This window comes from Echinococcus granulosus (genome assembly GCF_000524195.1).
Source record: "Echinococcus granulosus chromosome Unknown EG_S00032, whole genome shotgun sequence".
In the NCBI taxonomy this organism is placed as follows: Eukaryota; Metazoa; Platyhelminthes; class Cestoda; order Cyclophyllidea; family Taeniidae; genus Echinococcus; species Echinococcus granulosus.
In genome coordinates this window covers 73,662-94,117 of record NW_020170412.1, presented here as the reverse complement: position 1 = coordinate 94,117, position 20,456 = coordinate 73,662, and the positions used below count along the sequence as shown (strand labels likewise).

At 43.1% G+C, this 20,456-nt stretch overlaps 4 protein-coding genes across 4 annotated transcripts in view; 1 reads left to right on the top strand and 3 right to left on the bottom strand. All coding sequences in view use genetic code 11, as the record gives it.

Moving 5' to 3' along the window:
• Positions 1-275: 275 nt before the first annotated feature.
• On the top strand, positions 276-1,591 carry EGR_04820 (hypothetical protein; the record flags this gene model as incomplete). The annotated part of the gene is made up of 3 exons (XM_024494069.1): positions 276-434; positions 725-1,028; positions 1,395-1,591. The coding sequence occupies 3 exons, from the start codon at positions 276-278 to the stop codon at positions 1,589-1,591; spliced, it is 660 nt and encodes a 219-aa protein (XP_024351458.1).
• A 303-nt stretch (positions 1,592-1,894) lies between these two features.
• On the bottom strand, positions 1,895-2,391 carry EGR_04819 (hypothetical protein; the record flags this gene model as incomplete). Its single annotated transcript, XM_024494068.1, has 3 exons — positions 1,895-2,038; positions 2,074-2,185; positions 2,225-2,391. The coding sequence occupies 3 exons, from the start codon at positions 2,389-2,391 to the stop codon at positions 1,895-1,897; spliced, it is 423 nt and encodes a 140-aa protein (XP_024351457.1).
• Positions 2,392-7,180: 4,789 nt separating this feature from the next.
• Positions 7,181-16,207, bottom strand: EGR_04818 (Uridine-cytidine kinase-like protein; the record flags this gene model as incomplete). The annotated part of the gene is made up of 13 exons (XM_024494067.1): positions 7,181-7,291; positions 7,600-7,764; positions 8,277-8,408; positions 10,468-10,689; positions 11,798-12,190; positions 12,266-12,327; positions 12,415-12,604; positions 13,064-13,135; positions 13,628-13,798; positions 15,019-15,264; positions 15,381-15,426; positions 15,454-15,590; positions 16,085-16,207. 13 exons carry the CDS (start codon positions 16,205-16,207, stop codon positions 7,181-7,183), a joined length of 2,070 nt encoding a protein of 689 aa, XP_024351456.1.
• A 1,333-nt stretch (positions 16,208-17,540) lies between these two features.
• The window catches only part of EGR_04817 (hypothetical protein), a gene marked incomplete at both ends in the record, with an annotated part of 10,012 nt that continues 7,096 nt past the window's right edge, over positions 17,541-20,456 (bottom strand). Inside the window, 3 exons of the mRNA XM_024494066.1 lie at positions 17,541-17,647; positions 17,951-18,011; positions 18,049-18,141. Coding sequence (XP_024351455.1) covers positions 17,541-17,647; positions 17,951-18,011; positions 18,049-18,141 — 261 coding nt within the window. The remainder of the gene's footprint in view (positions 17,648-17,950; positions 18,012-18,048; positions 18,142-20,456) is intronic.

Sequence of the window (20,456 nt, the reverse complement as noted above, 5' to 3'; positions counted from 1 at the left end):
CATAACAAAATCACCGCATTCCGGCTATTAGTAAAGAGCATAAACTAGGCATTTGTGATTTAAATCATATAAAGTAGTGGCAGTCCAGCACACCCAAACATTTAAAACCATGCAAACGTATGCTAAAATTGAAGGTGGTTGTAAACAACTAGAAATGCATGTATTTTGTTAGTGAAATGACAACTAGTTAACTTCACTTTACCCAATTGTCACTTAAGGTCGCAAAGGTCAAGTTACGTGTATGCTCTGCGAGGGCGTAGTACTCTACGATATTCATGGTTCTGACACTTTTGAAAGCACCATTCCGTATTCTTTTCAATAACATACTTGCAAATTTTGTGCCAAGACGCCTACTACACAGCGTACTCCCCAGGCGTGCAATCCGCCCATGGGGACTCCTAGAAGCTAATCGTTATACTACTCTGCATCAGCCCGTAAGATTTAAGAGTAAAAACAAGGTTCGAAGAGATTCAGGTATTGAGAATCACATAATCACTCTCTTAAGCCAAGGTTGTTGCCCTGACGGATGAACTAAAGCAGAAAATTAAGGAGGAAGAGATGATGCAGGACTACGCCAAGATTGTCGCACGTTTTCAGGATGATCTTTATCGGAAACTTTACCTCAAGCTAACTCCGGAAATACTTTATAGTATCCCTGTTTGTTTCCTAAATATTACCTACAATGAACACGGCAATTCTTTGTCTTCATCCTCTTAATATTTAGATCCCAAGCGAACGTGTCCAATTGGGCGAAGTAGCCACCATCATTAGTCAGACATCAGTCCAATCGCCTGGTATTCAGCCGACTTCTCAGATCCTGGTCGACCTTAGTGGTCGTCCGGATTTGGCTGTAGTTGCGAAGGCGGCTATCTCACAGTTTCTATCCGAAGATACGGAACTACCATTGTCTAACCGAGCGAGGACAAACCCGTGTTCCGATCTGATCCAGGACGTTAACCAAACCCAGTTCACAGTCCGGCTCCGGACATTTGTCACCGGAGATGTTAGAAGCGAACTTACTAGAAAAGGTAATTTTCTCCAATTGTAGTCATGAACGATTTTTCATCCATCCGGGTGCATCGGTGCCCTGCAACTTGAACCAACGCTTCAAACTGTATAGGTGGCAGAAAATCGTGCCGAACCCCTGTATCGAGTTTTCATTGGGAGTGTCGTGTGTAACTACTTGAATTACTGAGCGCTATCGAACTCATCTTTACATCGATAGGCCTACTTTACTGATTGAAATGCAGTTGCCGATACGCGATCCCTGGGAGCTCTATGCTATTACCTAGTGAAATTTACCCATTTTACTTCTTGGACGCATGTCTTCATCCTGCACTTTATTGTCTTACTCCTGATTTCCTAATCCTTGTACCAAATGTTATTCACTCAAGGGCGGGACATGCTTCATCGGACAAAGAAAGAAATGGACAGGATCTACCAGAAGTTTTCAAAATCGATCGCCACCATGAAGTCCCTCCCGGAAGACGACAAACGCGCGGCAAATGAATACCTGAAAATAGTAGTCAAGGGGCAACACGCAGCAGCCGAAAAGATCTGGAAGGCCAAGGAGGAAGAACTACTCAACTGACTGAGCTTATTCGTACAATACATTTGGTAGTTATTTTTTCACCAGAGCCTTTTCTATATCATTGTCCCAACATTCGTGTCATGAGAGAGGAACTATGAATAAGGTAGTTGAAAAAATGGGTCACGCCAGCAATCTGAGCCCAAAACTTGGGGTAAATCCAGGGGAGTCGTAACACGCCTTCCTGTGGACCACTAGGTCAAATGAAGTACTACAATATTGTGAGCTGTATATTTACGGATGTAGCAAATGGTACTAGTAGGGTGGTAAAGGGGAAAGTAATCAAAAGTGCAAAGCGCTATAGTGCTACAAGGCAAAGGATAGCCAGGCGAGGATCAGGGTCACGCCGCCGATAGGAGCAATTCTCACAAATCTGTTGTCATTTGAGAGAGCAGTGTAGTAACAAGTTCCCGAGAACAAAATTGTACCGGTTAAGAGCAGAGAGGCTGTCTAAATGGTGATTTAGAGAAGGAGACCCCATTTACCAGTTGTGGGAATCTAGAGGAACGAACACCTAACAAGGCCAAAGAGTGCAAAATATGTATATCTGCACCACTCTTAAACGTGTGGCGGCGCTCTTCTGACTTTTCGGCATTTCTGAAGCCTAAAGTCAGTCAACTCAAGTCGAGGGAGAACTTGCCATGTGCACTATAAGCTAGTGCAGCGATTGCGGTCGCTCCAAGTACACCAGCTAATTTAGCGTATCCGCCACCACTTGATTTAGTTGGAACTTCTATTGTTTTTTCAACAACTCGAGTCACCGGCCAAGAGACAAAACGATACACCGCCCTCAAGCTATCCATTACTTCAAAACACCCGCGGTGGGTCAAGAGCCAACTAATGTCAAAATTAAAACAGGGGGCAAACTTAAGTAATTGTTGGTAAAAATAGTGTTTATTATATGTGGGGTATTAGGCTAAGTGGCCACTTTGGGACATCAATGTTACTATCTAAGTAAAGTAATAGAGGATGTTGCTCATTTGATATAGCACAAGTATGTGCTAAAAATACTAATTTTCGCCTAAAATTCAAAAAATTTACCAAAGCAGCTCTTTGTTTTGAGCTAAATTTACCTAAAATCATTACCGCGTACCCTACAATATCAACATGAATGCGATCACGTAGAGGTACCAGTTAGTGGAAATAATATATTGATTCATGTACAAGATTTATCCATTCAATGCACCTCTTACCTGGCTGCCATTAATCCAACTTTTTCTTTCTTTGTTCTGCTTGGCATAAGTAATCCAGTCAGGTAGGTAAATCAGTGATCCTGATGAAGTTCATAATGGTAGAAATGTAATACATGTTTGCATAAAAGTGCCATTGTAGGGCAAAGCTGTCAGTTTACTTCAACCACGTTACGGATAGAACGTCTTTAACTCTTAAGGAGAAAATGATAGCCCGCAAACCTTGATAACTTGTAGACCCAATAACATGGTTTAGATAAAGACGTCACCCTCCATGGGTGCCCCTCTTTCCAAAGGTTAGAAACCCACAGTGGGATTATACAGGTGTCTGTATCTAGCATTAGGACTTTTTAGTTGACTTGTGACAGCCTCTTCAGCTATGATGCTATTCGTAGGCTTTACCATGGCATTCCTCATGGTCATGATTCAGTGCGGGAGGGGCTAGGAAACCAGAATGGCAGTATTAAAACTCCCACTTAGGTTAAAACAAGGGTTACCTAAACTAAGTGAAACAGATATATTTCTAAGCAAAAAAATGCAATACAATGTGTGGAATCCTAAGAACTGACATCGTTTCACAGAGAATAATCCGGATGGACTATGGTAACAAGTGAAGTTCCTGATAAGTTGTTGAAGAAGGCACCTAGATACTAAACAACATTATTAAATTGCATTAAATTTATTTTAGTTTAAGTCTACTGTTCTTACAAACAGTGATCGTCAAGCACATATGAACATGATTTTTAAATGTATTTCTTCCATGAGCTGAGATTTTTTTCAAGTCGTTTCCCTACAATCCAAACCAGCAGCCTTCTCGGTGCTGTTATGAGCCCTTTATGCATCTGAGCTCACTTTACTCAAGTTAAAGACTTAGTTGAAAAGGCATGGATAATTGCTTTGATGTCAAAAGAAATGTCCAAATCTCGCATCACAACTCGACTGCGTATGAAATCCATGGCTCTAGTCTCCAGGTCCTCATCAAGTTATGCACCTCCAAGCCTTGTCAATTCTTCAGTAGTAAATCGGGTCATCCGAACAAAGCATCGTAGTAAAACGGACTACCAAACTTATTATTCCCTCTCAAATTATTCAAAAAATTCCAAATGCAATTACTAGGCAATCTGGCAATATGCATTGGTCATTTTCATTGCACCAGTTGAATTTTGCCAAACTCATTTCGCCATAAAAGTAACCACTTTAATTATTGACATGGAAATTGAGCTGATCAGATTTGACCTTTGGTGCCCCGAGTTTTTCCTGATGTCGTGCCAAGCTGTCAGCTCAGCACAGCGTGGCTAAAACGCCGTGCGACCAAAAGGGCACACAAGCCTGAAGCATTGAAAAACCGCGCAGTTAAATGCACCTTCAAATAAATGCCAAACAACTGTAGGATACATATTTCGCATTTTGCAATGGGAGGCTTCCCCAGCCTTGCGTAAGCCACACAAGCAAAGATTTAGAAAAACTGAATTCTAAATTCTTCTCCCTTATGATCAGACATGTATGCAGACTGTTGTGCTGTGTGGATATCAAAGACGCTGATTTAATCCAAATGCTATTCCTTTCACTTATAAAACACCACCTTCGATCCATTAAAAAGATCTGCCATCTCCTCGGTAAACCATTTGATTCCAAGTGACTTAATCCCTTGCATTTACTCTCGACTCAATGCCTTTGTGCCAGTTTAGGAGCTAAAATGCCTTTTAAAGTGTAGGTGTGCTGGCGCTGCAGATAGACTCCTTGATTCAGGCCAAGTTCACTTGGCACAGCTCGTTCTTCTTTTGCCACGGGCAAATCACCATAAGTAAAACATTGTACTGCCAGATAAAACAAAGCTCAATGGCAATCGAGAAGAATTTTGTGGGTTTTGAAATATGCGCTGTGGTCAGTATTCCACAAATCTTTCTTTACAGTCTAAACGGGTCGAGGGACTTGCAACCTAGACATCAGGGTAGAAGGTATTTTCTGAGTGAGGCGAATGGGGCCACTTATTTATACTGTCTAGTAGGCGCGTTTCTCGGTGATACATGACAGCATTCTTAAAGCTGTCGGTGAAAAAAGTGCATTTGGGGTGCGGTGGGACTGATCACAAGCATTAGTGACCTTCAGACTTCTCTTATCAGGTCATAAAAGCCGAGACTAGACCGTCTGGCGGCGTATTAAATGACGGGTGATGATAAGGTCTTATTACCCACCATAATAGCGGCATGTGAAATCTACTTGTAATCACGTCTGGTCTAATGGGTGGGAGTCACTGAGTCAAGAGGCTTGACTACTGTGTCAACTAGCACGAATGCCACGTCAAATTTTTGGACAATTCCGTAAACTAGCTACTTGGCTCATTAGATTGCGCCGAAATTCCCAAGCATACTATCGAAGACATGACTAACAAATTCACCCAAGCTTTTCATCAAGAGAACAGCCTAAGGGACCAGGACCGAAGTTGCTATTTTTGCGGCAAGGGAAACCAGAAGAGACCAAATGCTCCCGACTTGCTGTCAACATTTCCCGATTCACCTACGATATCTGTCGCAAAATTAGGCCCAACAATATTGCTAAGATTTTCTTGTATGAGCAGGACCTTGCAAAAGTGCGACATGCCTCTTTGTCAGCTCATGACAACTCATTACACCATTTCGTGTCACACGTGGTTTAGTTGAGTCGACAAAAGAAAGCAAGGCTGGACGGAGAATGTCCTTGACGTAAGGACAATTGTGTTTATCCCATTTTTGAACGGCAGCCTTTAAATTGGTCAGTTTGGTAGTGAAAGTGCCGGTGGCACGTTAGAACACTAAAGCATTTGGGAGCAGCGAAGGTGTTGGGAATTTGCAGAATATCCCCAATAATTTCGTAAGTATAAACACAAATTTGTCACACTCTACAGGCAGTGCATTTCATTTGAAGTACTTTGGCCTTGAAGGCAATTAAAAAGGAGTCGGTACACAAACACCAAATTGCGACAGTTTAAAAAATTGTTAAATAAATTCAAAATAAGCCAGCAACGATAAAAAGACAAAAAATGTTTTAACTGCCGATACTCCAAAACGCCAATAGGCTTAACTACACTTATGCGGTTGGAAATGGAACACTTATTGAGATACGAATTTAGTAATCTAATCTAAAGGGAAACGTCCTCCACCGTCCAAATGACCATATAAACGAGAACTCCGTTGTTGTTGAATAAAAATACATATTTCAATCTCATAGTAGACTGCATCAACCTTTTCGCCCCTCCGCGAACCGACATCCGCCATAGCGGCATATCTCATACTGGCCCTGCGGCACTTCAGCGCGTAGACTAGAAGGCCATCTCCTGACGCGTAGGCCTTATACCGCCCTCAGCGATGACTTGCGAGCTACAAAGCGATAAACTGTTGTGAGGACGTTTGTGAGTGCAATCAAACTTTTTTTGCTAAGATACGATTTGCGTGGTTTCACTCAGTGTCATCCGATTTACAAGCATGGGCAGTTGAATAGTTTGTAGAAATGAGAACCAAATTTATCCACCTAGGCAGTGAGTTGGACAAATAATAAATAAATGTTGGGCAGTAGTATAGTATCGCAGAGAATCGCATTAGTCATGCGAAAACGGACGGTAGTGCATGACCAACCGGAATCAGCTCTACTACTGATGCATCAAGGAGTTGGGAGTTGTATTTGATACTACTAGGGTCACAGCCAGGCCACGGAAGACAGGATAGACCGGTATGCTCACCCAGATCGTGTGCTGCGCATTAGGTACGCCTACCTGTCAAAACATCAGTCGTCTCAATTACTAATCATGTCTGTCAAGTTGTAACCTCCCATTCACACGTGACAAATAAGGAGGATATGATCGCGTGGTACGGAGACGTGGGATGACATGCTCGCAGATGAGCAGCGGGGAACCTTCACAACCACATTAATTTGAAGTACACCAAACTATCCCCACGTGACATCTAGATTACCACCACAGTCGGAGGCACACGGCACAATTCCCCCAACAGACGAGGAGTACAACCACGACAACAAACGCCTCATTATAATCGCACCAAAATTAACAGCACAAAATAATGCCTCCCCATGCGTTCCATTTCTGACAAAAGCTAGTTGCCGCATCTTTCCATAACCAAGCTTCACTGCCTTCCCGTTTCCCCATCACAAGTGAGAGTGACGGGAAGGTATGAGATGAAGACACAGTCCATTCAATTTTTGTTTGTATGATAGACAAAATGCGGACGTGGGTGAATGAGAAACAATGCACGAGAAGAGCACCTGGTGTGGTTTATCATCATCTAGAGGGAGTACGAAAGAGCACACGCACACAAAGAGAGTGTATGACTAAGTACAAAGAGGGAAGAGGTGAAATAAAATGGAAGGACAAAAAACCGCACACAATTGAGCCGCCAACCAACTGTCTCTGTTAATTCATAGCAGAAGTGCCGAAGTAGCGATCCCCAAAGTTTCCAATCCCGGGCAGGATGTGATAGTCGTCGGTCAGGCCGGGATCGATAGCAGAGGTCACAATGTGTGCCTACAAGGGCAGTAGGTCAAAGGTAGGTACTGTGTTGCAACGTTGATAGCACGAGGCTCTGTCTATGTCACCCTTCTGTACGCCGATAACAATGACAACTCTCATTCTATTGTACTCCATGGCTCGGGTGCTACGGTACGCACTACCGCATGGGTCTCCGATCTCCCGTGGTTCGACTGCCACGCTGGTGGCGTATAGCCCTACCCATGTCATTCGTGCTGCTGGTCTCCAGGCTCTTCTGGCATCGAGCATAGAACTGCTTTCAGACTCGTGTGCATAATAACGTCTTCAAAGAGGAGAGGACTTACATTGGGATATGTGTAGGCGACAGAATGGACACCTTGAATGGCCATAATGAGGGAGATGAGAATGATGTGATCCTCGGGCACATCGTGATCCACCAGAACTCGCATCGCCATAATGGCTGCAGCGCCTGACGCCACCGTCGTGTCCATCAGCATCACGTAGCAATCCTAATATGGACAGCAGATATACAAGCAGGCTATTACGTGTTAATTCCTGCCTTTTCAACTCCATTTCTGCTTATGTGTTTGACCGACCAAATTACAAGAGTGTAAAAAAATTACGGACTTCGTGTTTCAGCTGCACTGTGCGGTTGAAATCACAAATCCTTCATTTTCCGTAGATAATAGTCACCATCTCGGTGCTATGGTACTCGATCTTGGCCAATAATCTCGCTGTTAAATTGGAATAGTTGTATCCGGAATGCCATTAGCCTTAAAATTCTGCAGGAGGAATTCGAGTTCCATACTGATAGCAGCTATAGGCAAGCCAATTTCAAGGGCTGAATAACAAGCCTAAACGCCAAAAGAAGAAATTCCCATTGATGACCGAATCCACGGACTCACAGCGTAACACCCCTGAGGCTACGACCACTCTTGATAAGCACCTCAACCTCGTGTTTAGTATCTGAAGTGAAGCCAGATTTGGAAGATTTGACAAGATCCGTTTTGGAACTGCCTACCATATCTAAGTTGAAAGGAGTGAAGTACTGAAGAAATGATATGTCTCCCACGTCACCATTGACTGAATAGAACCCGGACAGACTGGTAAAGTAGGGGAAAAAGATTTCGCATATTAGCTTTGTGGAACTATCCTGCGAAACGTATTAAATGACTCACATAGTAAATGGACTAAATTCCCTTTGAGGAATGGAAAGACAATGGCCATCTGCAATGCATTTGCCGAAGGATGGACATCCAGATCCAGATGATCGTATCAAATGTCCTTTCATCTTGATGGGAAATCAACGCATCGGCCTCGTTGCTTGCCCGTGAATGGCTTTTTAAACAGACTGTAACAGCTGACGCAGGCGAATGACCACGAGTAGCACCGATGAAGGCACACAAAGGGAGCCAATTAGCAGAATGATATCTACTTCAATTTCACAGTTAACGACGGGCAAGATCTTCAACTTCGACACAATTCGTGTCTTTTCTATTGAGAGGTATTCAGTTTTACTGCACACTTGTTGTAAAATTGTATCCATGCTTATAAAGCGTTTTGAGAGGACCTGAACGCTACACCAGACTCAACAAGTAATAAATTTATGTTGGAGCCCTGGCTGAAGAACAAGAATATCTGACTTATATCAGTAGGTTAAGGGTAACATTTGGCTGGAGAAACTGAAAAAATGCAACGGCAACATTCAGCTTGGGCTAGTTTTGGTCAGCCCCTCATGAAAACGGATCAGACGGTGTGAGCAGAAGTGAGTCGTATGCAAATATTTTAAGGAGCGTTTTAAAAAATATTTAGACTCAACTTAACCTCAATCTGGCCGCACAAGCCAAGCACTGAAAACACGTCGATCCTAACTAGCGCCCAAGGCATTAGGAAAGAAATGAGGTAGGGTACAGCAAAGTTAACCGCACAACAGACAGCAAAGTTTATTTTGAATCGACACGTTACTAAATGCCCTTTTCAGTTGGCTAGAAGTAATAAACTCGTCAGTCTAGGTCGTCAAACTGACAATTACTACTACCACCAATACACGTTTTAATATTCGAAAAAAAACTTAATGAGCACTATCCCCAGTCATTGTACTCGCGGGGAGAGGGAGTATTGGAAGATAAAGTGGATCAAATTTCACAGGAATACATCGAACAAGAAGAGCCAAGAAAGCCGGAATTCCCACATCCAACTCAAACATTTCCCATTGACAATGCCTTTTTTACCAAATAACGTTTACCGCTTCGGGGGGGTAGCAAAAAAAGGAAGTCCACACCGTGATGATAACTTGCGACATTTGAAACAAATCGGTTGCCATTCAGAAGTTCTCTTTAACCTCGAGCAAATTCACAAACCAACCAATCAGACGTTAGAGAACGATAGATTATTCTAAGACTCCATGAAAGAATTTACCTATAATATTAATGACTCTATATCATACAATGGAACTTGAACTACCAGATCAGTAGAAAAAGACCTAAATCAAGCCCTCGAAAAACGAAACTCCAAGGCCTGACAGTTGCTGTTTTCTTGGGAAATATGTCAGCGCCAGCAAACCACAACCACCTACTTTCGAAAACACCTAACCTCTATTCCCGATAATCAGGTCCGTGCGTGAGGGGAGCCGCCCAGGTCGGATTTTACACACATGAAACGGAATGCTCCCACAATGGCAGTACGCACAGTGGTAAGGGGCAAGCGAGCCCTTTCGCGCATGCCTCGGATCAGCCCAAACAGTTAGTCAAAATGACAGACAACAATGGCAGTGCCTGGATGGAACAGGGAGTGGCGATGAAGCATCTTGCAAAATCTGCCTACATCTGCAGAGGACTTCAAGCGGAGTTTCGTTTAGCGATGGGGCACTCAGGCGCAGCCCAGCTCAGCACACCAATTACTTCGTGAACATTCAGGGTGTGGAACGCCTAAACCTGGAAATTTGACGCATAACCAATGCTGTAAAATTACGCAACAGACGGATCTATCAGCTGGATTAGTGTATAAATGTACCATTGGGAGACTATGTGGGACAAAAAACAGCTTAAATTCCCCCATATCAGCTCTTCTTTTTGGAAATTTGAAGGCCCGGACTCGAACTGAACATTAATTGTACTGTTTGGGTATATTAGGTATAGAAAAGATTGACGTAACTTTCAAAGAAATGACTCAAGTAGCGACCTCCAATCAAAGGCGATGGAAAGAAAGCTAACCTTAATGTCGCTCGGTAGACGCAGGTAATGCAGCTCCGGTTCAAGGGTCTCGGGGTTGGTTTGGATGAGGATTTTACCCAATCGCACGTCTTTGCACACCGCCGTGAGGGAGGGTTCAAAGGCCTCCCCAGCGCGCAGAATCGATACGCCGCAGATCTGGGTGTTGGGTGCCAATCGACGGCCGTGGTAAGGGATGCCCTGGGGCGTGTCGACCACAACGTCCTACAGAAAATAGGAATAAAAATTAGGTAAACAGCTGGATTATCTTCTTCCCAGTTCTAACGATTTATGCATATGGAGTGCCACTATAAGTTTTCACACTAATTACGATGTTCTTTCCAAAGTGGGCAAAAAACTTCCACAGAAGCATCGATTTATTAAAAACTTATCGAAGGAGAAATAGGATGGTGAAGAAAAAGTCGAACGCTGGATAGCCTCGGATGGCGGAGACGGATATTGTCCCGTCACAATTTCACATGAAAGAAATCAACACTGTAAGCGATGGAGCCTTGCTTCTCCATTAGGGACATAAGGCAGGGAAATCGTTCTTCCAGCACGTATGACCACAATACCGAGTGCATGGAGGAACAGTGTTACCTCAATATCAACAATTGCTTAAGCGTTTTCTTCCTTGAAGTTTGCTGAAATATCTTCAACTATCCTTATTCTCTTTCATTTAGTAGGTTCCAGTACTTTTCCGCCATTCCTCAGGCTGCGCATTCTGAAGGTACCACTTCCATCACACATGTACAGTCATTTCCACGTTTTCCGTTCATTCATAGGGGACTCTACGAAGGGGAAAATATCCTCTACTTCAAGCAAACCTGCTCACTAAAGTTGTGTGATAAAAAGTTGTTTATTTATGTTTTTCGCCAACACCAACAATATAGAGGTGATAAATCACACCAGACTGTAAGGACAGCCAGTTTTTTTTTTGAGCGAAAATAGTTACATGGCAAATACAGATACAAACATAACCAGCCCCCTCCCCCACCGTCTTCATAATTACCAAAGCAAATAAAGAAACGTTAAAACATTTGGAAACCTTAAGGAAACTACAGGGGCAGCACAAAACAATAAGGCTAGCAAGCGAATTTGTGGGTGAACCAAATGAGCCTCTATTACACCAAACTCCATCTGAAAAGCGTCAGTTTGAATTACACGACCAGTTACTGCACTTCCTACTCCCTCCATCTTAATTTCAAACGCACACATATATGGGCGGAAGGTGTTAGATGCCTCCTTCTAAAGGCCTTTTGAAAATTCTTCGCGTTTCAGCCAAACGATTTCTCACAATATAAATCGACAATCAGCACAAACTGGTAGTCACCTCATAGGGTAGAAGCCGGCAAGCAAATTCACAAATAGGTCGCATGAGCCTCTCCGCATAGAAGATAAAGGCGTCCTGATTGGTATTTCGATCACGCAGCAGGGTATGCAGACACCGTGCCTCGGGAGTGAGTGGCAGTACGTTGACTCGGGGAGGGATGATAGCGGGATCGAGAGGCGCCTCAAGGAGGCCATTGATGGTGCCATCGCCCCAAGGAAAAGCCGCTCCCTTTGTCGGTGTGTCCGGCGACGAGACGGACTTCTCACTGCCAGTCCCGTTTAATCCCTTTTGCCCGGACGCTGCTTCAGCCGCTGCCGTGGACCCATTGAGGCGGAGTTGACTGAAGGACTGGCGCAGACCGCTTGCCTGCTCCGACCGAAGGCGATGCGAATGCTAGAAGTGCAGAAATTCACCTAGCGTCGGTGTTTTTGGCAGCGATGAAGAGGCAAAGTATGAGACAGCGCTAACCTCTTTCAAGTGCTTCTCTACGACCCGAACGATTAAATCGATTGCCACGGCGTTCTCACCACCTACAGAAAGATATAAACGACTAGCTAACCTTTCCACCCCAAAAACCAAGGTATTGTTGCTATCTCTAAAACCTCTAAGGATTGTACCTCCGGGTATGATGATATCAGCCATGGACATGGTAGGTGCGATGTAAGTGTCATATGCCGGTTTCACAGTGGTGTCGTACTGGTGGAGAATGTCGGGGATTTGCCGCCCACGACAGCACAGATCACGAAGTAGTCGTCGAGATAGACGCTCGTCTGAATCCGTATCAACGAAGATTTTGAGATCCATCAACTAAGTGAACGTAAGGGAAAATACTGTTGCCCTTAGTCCCTATTTAGCGCTATAAATGGCTGGGGGAACCCGTGCTTTCGGAGTCATCACGCTTTTAAGCAGCTCTACTTCTTTGCATAGGATCTCGATAAAACAATGCATCTTTTGTTTTTGAATAAGGGACCAGCAGGTGAGCAAACGGGGTCATTAAGATTGCCAGATGAGGCATGATCCGCACTATGAACTTGTGCTCACCTGCAGTGCTTATTGGTTAAGCTTGCTAAAATCTTGACGAAATAATGCATTCATTACAAGGTTATGCTGGCTCAAATGAAGTAAATGTGTGGAAGTTACGAGAAAAAAAGGTGGCATAAAGAAGCATAAAGTAAATGAAAAAAACCTATCCGTGCAAGGCATTGGAAGCTCAATTTCCTACAACAACATAATACGAATCTTATGAACCACGAGTATGTAACATACCTTAGTTAGTTCAGGAAAGCAGAAAGCCATGATACCCTCAAAGATAACCACATTGGCACCGTATAGGGTTCGCTGAAATGTAGAGATAAAACACCAGATGTCCATGTGAACACTGTAAGTGACCACTGCAACATGGGGTCGTTTGCTTAAAATACGAAACAAAAAACTGGCCATGCGCAAAGAAGTAATGAAAAATGTACAGCGATTAACGGAAGCTACTGACCAACGGTGGACGAAATCTACACCCCAAGTCACGTTCCTTGAAGTGTGACACTTTAAAAACCTACCGAAGCAGGTTAGAATAAGTGATTACAGTAGTTAGAATTCCTGAAACCCATTGCCAGCAAGCATACACAAATATGTAACACAACATTTCACTTGTGCTCCTAGTATCCCAACTCTTCGTTAAGATAATAATAAGACAATTTCAACACTTGTGCCTTGCAGTGCCTTCAGAGATAAATCAGGGGCTACTAACCAAACACCCACTATTAAGAGACGTGAACCCGAATCTGCAAGATAAAAGTACAATGATAAAGCTAAAATGATCCGTCAGAGACCCACCGTTTTGGCAACACGAGAATGCGTAGAAAAGTCGTACTCCGGAACCTGAATGCTCTTGCCCTCCTTTAAACGAGACAGATGGTTGGTGAGAAGCTTGATGTCGATTGCAGAGGGATGGTCAAAGTCGTAGCGACCCTCCTTCGCCAATTGCTTCTCCTCCGCTGAGAGCACCTGTTTAGTGAAGAACAGTCTCAAGTGCCACCCCATCATCGTGAAAAGACAAAATCATGCTGAATAGAGACACACTTACACATTCTCACTTGCACTCTCAATATGAGGCGAGAACCCCATAAGGGTATTGTTTACGGATCAGAAATCAGTACGATATTTGTTGGCACTAAGCCACAAAGTTAGGTGTAAAATTTACAAAACATTTCAGTAAGAGAATCATCTGATTTATTAATTACAGAATTTCGATGAGTTTAGAATATATATATCTGTAAGTGTGGATCACGGCTTCATTGACCCAGAACGCAATCAGAGCACAAGTTAAGGTGAGGTTAGGCCTACTTTCTTTGCATAACAGCGGGTATCTGTAAAACACAGAAGTACTACAGATAAAAGTTATCGCTAACTATTTTAAACTGCCGATGACATTAGTGGATAATAAAAGCTTGGAACAATCACACGACAAGAAAGCACGTGGGGTTATCGTTGTGCATACTTCTAATGCCCTTGCCATCAAATTGGTGAAATCAAACTGAACATCCTTGAAAATCTAGTTATAAGTTGGCAAAGTATATCAAACGTTCTACAACTTCGCTGAGATAAGTTGATTACCTGCGCAGAAACCATAGAGCAAAATGCATAAAAGACAACCATGGCGATTTATCCAAACAATTACAAACGTTCTCAATGCAAATAACGAAGACTTGGTGACCAGACAATACGATAAGGGAGACGTATGCGATCGGCAGATGCGAATGGACACAACCGATTAATTTGAACTGGTCGAGGGGGATTAAAAGAGAAAATCAGACCACAACATAGGCCTTTGGTTATTTACATAAGAAATCATCGCAGCTTACCCAGCAGAGATGATTTGGGAAGTGAAATAGTGTGGAGGCAAACATTTCGAACTAACATGCACATCGAATTGACATGATTTCTTAAGCTCAGGGGTTCACTTCGCCCAAGGATTTAATCAAAATTTGCCGACAGATAAAAGTTTATGGTGCGGAATCAGCTAAACATCATAGTATCAAAAACAAGCTCTCGAAAAGAATATTATAACAGAACCGACTACATAAATGCCCAAATGACTGCAATAACACAAAGCGGCATTTACAAAAACTGAAGCATTAAATTGATGTTTGGTCGAAAGTAAACACTAAAACCTAATAATACACCAAAATTATGTGGAAAAACCAGCAAAGCCAAAAGAGTGCTACCTTGTAATAGGAATCCATACTGAGTATGCTGACCCAAGAAACGTTAAGCCTTTCGATGATTCTCTGAGCCACAGTGGTTTTACCACTACCGGAGCCACCGCAAATGCCAACGACAAAACATTCATCGATCTGCCCCTCACGCGTGTACCACGGTGGCCGACCCCGCGTGAAGACAGTGCGTCCGCCCACCCGCAAAACGGGTTCTGGGGCGTTCCAGTTAGAAGACAGAAGTCGTACTCGTTGGCTCTAATAAAAAAAGGGCTTACACAAAGTACCAGCAGCAAAAACGGCACGAAATACTTTAATAAAACTGAAGCCCTCCATTAAAGCTCCATCTCATGGAAACAGCCCACAATACTTACGGGAACGGCCTCAAAGCTCGCTCTATCTGGCATTGATAAGCCTTTGCTGAAAAAGCAAATCACGAGTAATTACGTAACGGAGTTAGACGATGCGTCAAAGAAAAGACATTCATACCAGTCCTCAGCATCGGAGTCATCAGACGAAAGCATGCCCGGTGAATACAAATTTGTGGACTCAACCGACGCGCCAACAATTTCAATGAGATGTAACTAGATCGGATAATCAAAAAGAGGGCTATGCAAGCAAAATACTATTTATTTAAACCATTTTAACAGCTAGGTAAGTTAAGAGCAAAGTGGAAAGTGAAGAGCCACATTCGATAAAATATGAGTAGGAAATGGAAACAAGCAGTCATTAACAAAGAGAGGTTAGAAAATTCAAAGAAGGATTAGAGCACATTCAACAGTTTATCAAAGCCACTTCTAAAAAGTGTGTATATTTTGTTTTTAGTCTTTAAAAGGCAAAATGTGCACCAAATTAATTTGCGCAAAATAAACATCTATTTTCACGTGAATCATTCGCCGTTTTACCATCTGCCGCCAATTTTAAGATCTTGATCAAAGGGAACAATTTTGTTAAAAGATTACCTTATGCTAAAGGAGTAATTTAAAAGGTTGCAAAACTCTTTTAAGGAACAGGGATTTGTATCCTTCGTTCAGGTATTGCCTAGGCGTCTACTACGGTTGGTAAGCCTCTTTCTTACGTTAGTAATGTAAACCTTGTCCTCGCCTCGTCTCACTGTAATGCCTTCATAGTAATCTGAGTTGTATTGCCGGAAGTGGAACGGGTCAACGTAGATGAATTGGATCCCTGCCTTAATGGGCATGGGGCTAGATGTGCTTGCCCTAGCAAGCCTTCTGTATGCACTACAATGAGCTTTTACTTCTTTGTGCAAGGTCAAAATTTATAATTTTTCCTATGTTGACTCACACTGCATGCTCTAGAGTGTGGCAATTCGGTACTTTAGCTTCCGGTAAAAAATATTATCTGATGCTCTCCTTTTTTGGATAGTAAGCAATTTAAACAGCAAAGCACCGGTGAATGCATATATTTTAGTCCCGTATGCAGGGAGGCATTTGTAATACGATAGTGGTTTCTCCCTCGGTTCTGGCTAGGCGCCACTTTTGTACTTTGAACTAGCCCCCTTGTACCTCGCCAGGTGGGCTGGCCTTTGGGCCATGCCAGTAGCCCAGACACCTTCTCCGTGCTGAATACATATATTCTGCCCGAGTATTGTGTCTTCTTTCGTCTTCAGGCAGTCTCGGGACGCTACACATTGACACTGACATGAGGCATAATCACAGTGCCTGGCATGGGCGGACCAATCAGACTGATCTTCCCACCTGTCTATTATTCTGTGAATAGTCGGTCTTTACAAGTAGCCTTCGTTCGAAGTCTTTACCATCCCCTTCCCTCCTATGCTACCCGATTACTTATGTGAGCGCTGAAAAACCGATAAGTTTCGTACCAAGAAGAGTTGAAGTACTAAGCGTTTATTTTTTTCGGTGGAACTTCTTACCACACCTGCGGTATTCATTCGGCTGCTTTGCCTGATGGCCGTGGCCCTCTTCCTGTTGGTCTAAAAAAAGAGGAATTTTTGAGGCATCATAGTCAGACTGGATGATTAGGATTGTATTCTCGCATGTCTTGACCCAAACAAAGTTACTAAAATCTGGACTCTTCATTGTAGGGTTCAAAAGCAACGGTTGTAATTCTTAACGCAAAGCGATTAAGAAGGGGACGTTTTTTACCCGTCACATCCTACTTTGCCTATATTTGCCTAGTTTATGTCAAAAATCAATAGCTATTTTTATTCGACTCATTTATATAAGGGAAAAACAATGAAGCGTCCTTCTAAGAAACCGCGTTTGGCGTAGTGCAATCAACGCGCAGACACTAGCCTTGTACATTTGCTTTACTAGAGTAACTGATGAAACACGTTACAACTTAGGAGTGTTTTAATCCTATTTTGAGTATTTTGTCAACCAAACATCCTACTCCCTCCAGAAGAGGGGTGGTGCGTGTGGGTAATTGACTAGTAGGCCTAATCTCGATGGTATTCATCGCGCATTGATGAGGCTCATTCTACCTGGGTTGATTTTTTTCCGCATACGAATGTTGTTCGTAAAGTATGTGCATTTAGCAAATGAAAGTTATCTTTAAAACATTTGAGCTTTTAATGATGGTGCATTATATTCCTCTTCTGTTTTAGGGTTGTCCACATCGACAAAGCTTTTAAGGTGTCGTAAAAATACAAATAAATTATCTGAAACAATAAAGACATTAGTTGTGATTACTAAAAGTCGGCGCTACAGTCTTGCTGGGATTTCCAGCCCTTGATTATTGGAGCGCATTTCCATTTGGTGTGTGCTGTTCCTTAGAATGCGTTTGTTTAGTGTTCTGTCACGTTGTGTCATTTTACGTCATTCAAGGCTTGAATTTTCTTCGCAAGGTTTTACTACTATTTAAAATTACACACCATCTATAATTTAGTGTCTCTAAAGCGGTTTTACAGGAGCGTTTGGGTAGCAAAAGGTGTTTGCACGGGTAGGGTTTTGCCTGACCATACGTAACCCCATAGCAACTAGTAAAGGTTGATTGATAGCTCTAATATTGTTCATTGTATTACTCTAACTTTCATAATAGACTAAGTTTGTGTGTAGGTACCTGTATATGATGTTTCACTACACCACTATCACTAGGTCTCCATCTATACGTCTTCATCATTCGAATATTGGACCGTTGTTTTGGTGTTATAAACTACATTTTGAATAAATGCTTTTGTTAATTTTGCTTCTAGTCTTGGATTTTGTTCTCTAGCTGACGGTGTCACAGAGACTGGCTACGAGGTATTTCTCGACAAAAGCCGTCTACGTACACCCGGAGGGAATATCTTTAGCGTCCCACACGAGGGCTTAGCTCTCGCTGTTGCCAACGAATGGGACTCACAACAGGAATATATTGAGCGCTTTACTCTACCCCTGGTTAGTTCTCTCTACAATTCGCTTTCACTACCTCATTTAGACTACCATCTGTAGCCATGTCATCGACAATCCAACCGAAAGGTCCAAGGAGGTGATCGTCAATGGGATAATGGAGTATGCTGACACCGACACTATTTGGTTGGTTCAGTTTGTGCGCAAAACAATGCATTGATCACCTAGCCTTCATAGCTAAATTACCATACTTATTGTTTAAAGTTACAGAATCGAGACTCCAGAAGAGCTTCTTGTCGAACAGGAGTCTCAGTGGGGTACGGTTCTCGATTTCATTGAAAATCGATATCGCTTTCGCCCTCCCGTCACCACTGGTTTCTGCCTCACTCCCGTCCCTAAGGAGTGTCGGGATTTTATTCGCCGACACCTCCTCTCTATCAATCGATGGGGACTTGTGGGTTAGGTTTCTTATCTCACAGTTCTCCCTTATCCGCACGTGCGGTGGATTCTCCATTTGTTGTCTGTCTTTAGGTCTTCAGACGTGCGTGGAGAACCTCAAGTCACTCTGGTTGACCTTGGCGATGGTGGATGGTTTCCTGACCTCTCAGCGTGCCGTGGAGTTGTCTCGATTGGAGCAGAATTTCCAGGTAGGCCGCTGTCTCATCTATCAATGTTTTTTGGTGGTAAAAACCACGTCAAATGTTTACTGTATGACGTTGTTGGTTGTAGGAGAGACGATGGGGCTCCGTGGAGTGGTTCCATGAAGTAGACGAGGTGGAAGTGAACACACGCGTGTCCGCCGGGCTGTTGGTCGTCCTAACTAGCCATGCGCGACGCACCGTCAAAAAAAAGTCCGTAAAGGGAGTAGCGGTTACCAATTAAACTCCCATTACAATATCAACCCTCCTTTCCAAAGGTGCTTTGGTTCTTGTGTAGGTCACGGAGTTCCATCAGTTGACAGAGTCCATGATTCCCTTTCATTTGGAGTGCCTCAGTTATAATGCGGACTGCTGGTTCAGATTACGATAAGGGTGAGGAATTCCAAGCAGATAGTACCCAGGTTTGGTCTTGGTTACTGTCTCATGCTTAAGTGCAATGTGTGAAATCGCAACGCATTGTAGTGGTTATGCAGTTGCTTATAGTGATCCAGAGTGATTCCCGTTCTCCTATGTGGATGTGTTGTTACACGAAATGAAAGTGAGATGAATACGGGACGAGGGTAAATGTGAGATCCTGCATAATTGGGTGAGGTGGTAATGCATAGGGCTACGTTGTCACCGAGCTCACCATTTTGATTGGTTGGCGGTGGGTCGTTGATGGTGCTGGTGACCTCAGGAGAGGAATCGGCCGTCCCTCGTCACAATTGCGATATTTTTAAAATTGGGAAGAAAATATGTCAGTGCTAGCCTGGAGTGGGGGGTTATTAATTCCAGCGAACGGATTATTCTTAAGGTCGAATTTTCCAACAAAGTAGGTAGGTCAAAATTTATGCTCGTGGAAGGGCGGATGTAATTGATGGAACGCAGTGTATATTCTAAATGCTCTACTTACGGGCCTTCCTGTGTTTAAGCTTTCCAGGAATTGTCTACACATTCAGATGATTAAATGTGGTTCTCACTCCTTTAAACTCAATCTCTTTTGACTTTACAGACTCAGTAAAAGTGGTGGCTACTTTCTAGGTTCAAATTCGCAAGTTGTGATTACACCGTCCTTCGAATTGAAAGGTGCGTACAATGGAGCTATGTGCAATCGCCATAATTACTACAAAACTCGCTTTCCCATCTCCTCTGTTGTCATTTTACTGCATAATCTTCTAAAGAGACTTCGCGTACGTTTCAACTGTGCGCGTTCCGTGGTGGTATCTCCATCCCAACAGGTTCATCCTACTTGTTATCACATTATAGCAACCTATTCAGTATAGTAAAAGCACGCACGTGAGGCGTCAGTAAAACATCCAAAACGGAAATAGATTACATTTTATTGCCATTAGCTGGGTAAACAGCCCTTACGTAGCTAGTGTCCATCTTTGCCTGAATACCTCTTTCGCATCGCTTGTATGAACATTTAAATGTAGCACTTAAGTAGTGGAAATAAGAGAACGAGAGAACAAAACGTCCAAATGATGCATCTTGAGCCGCA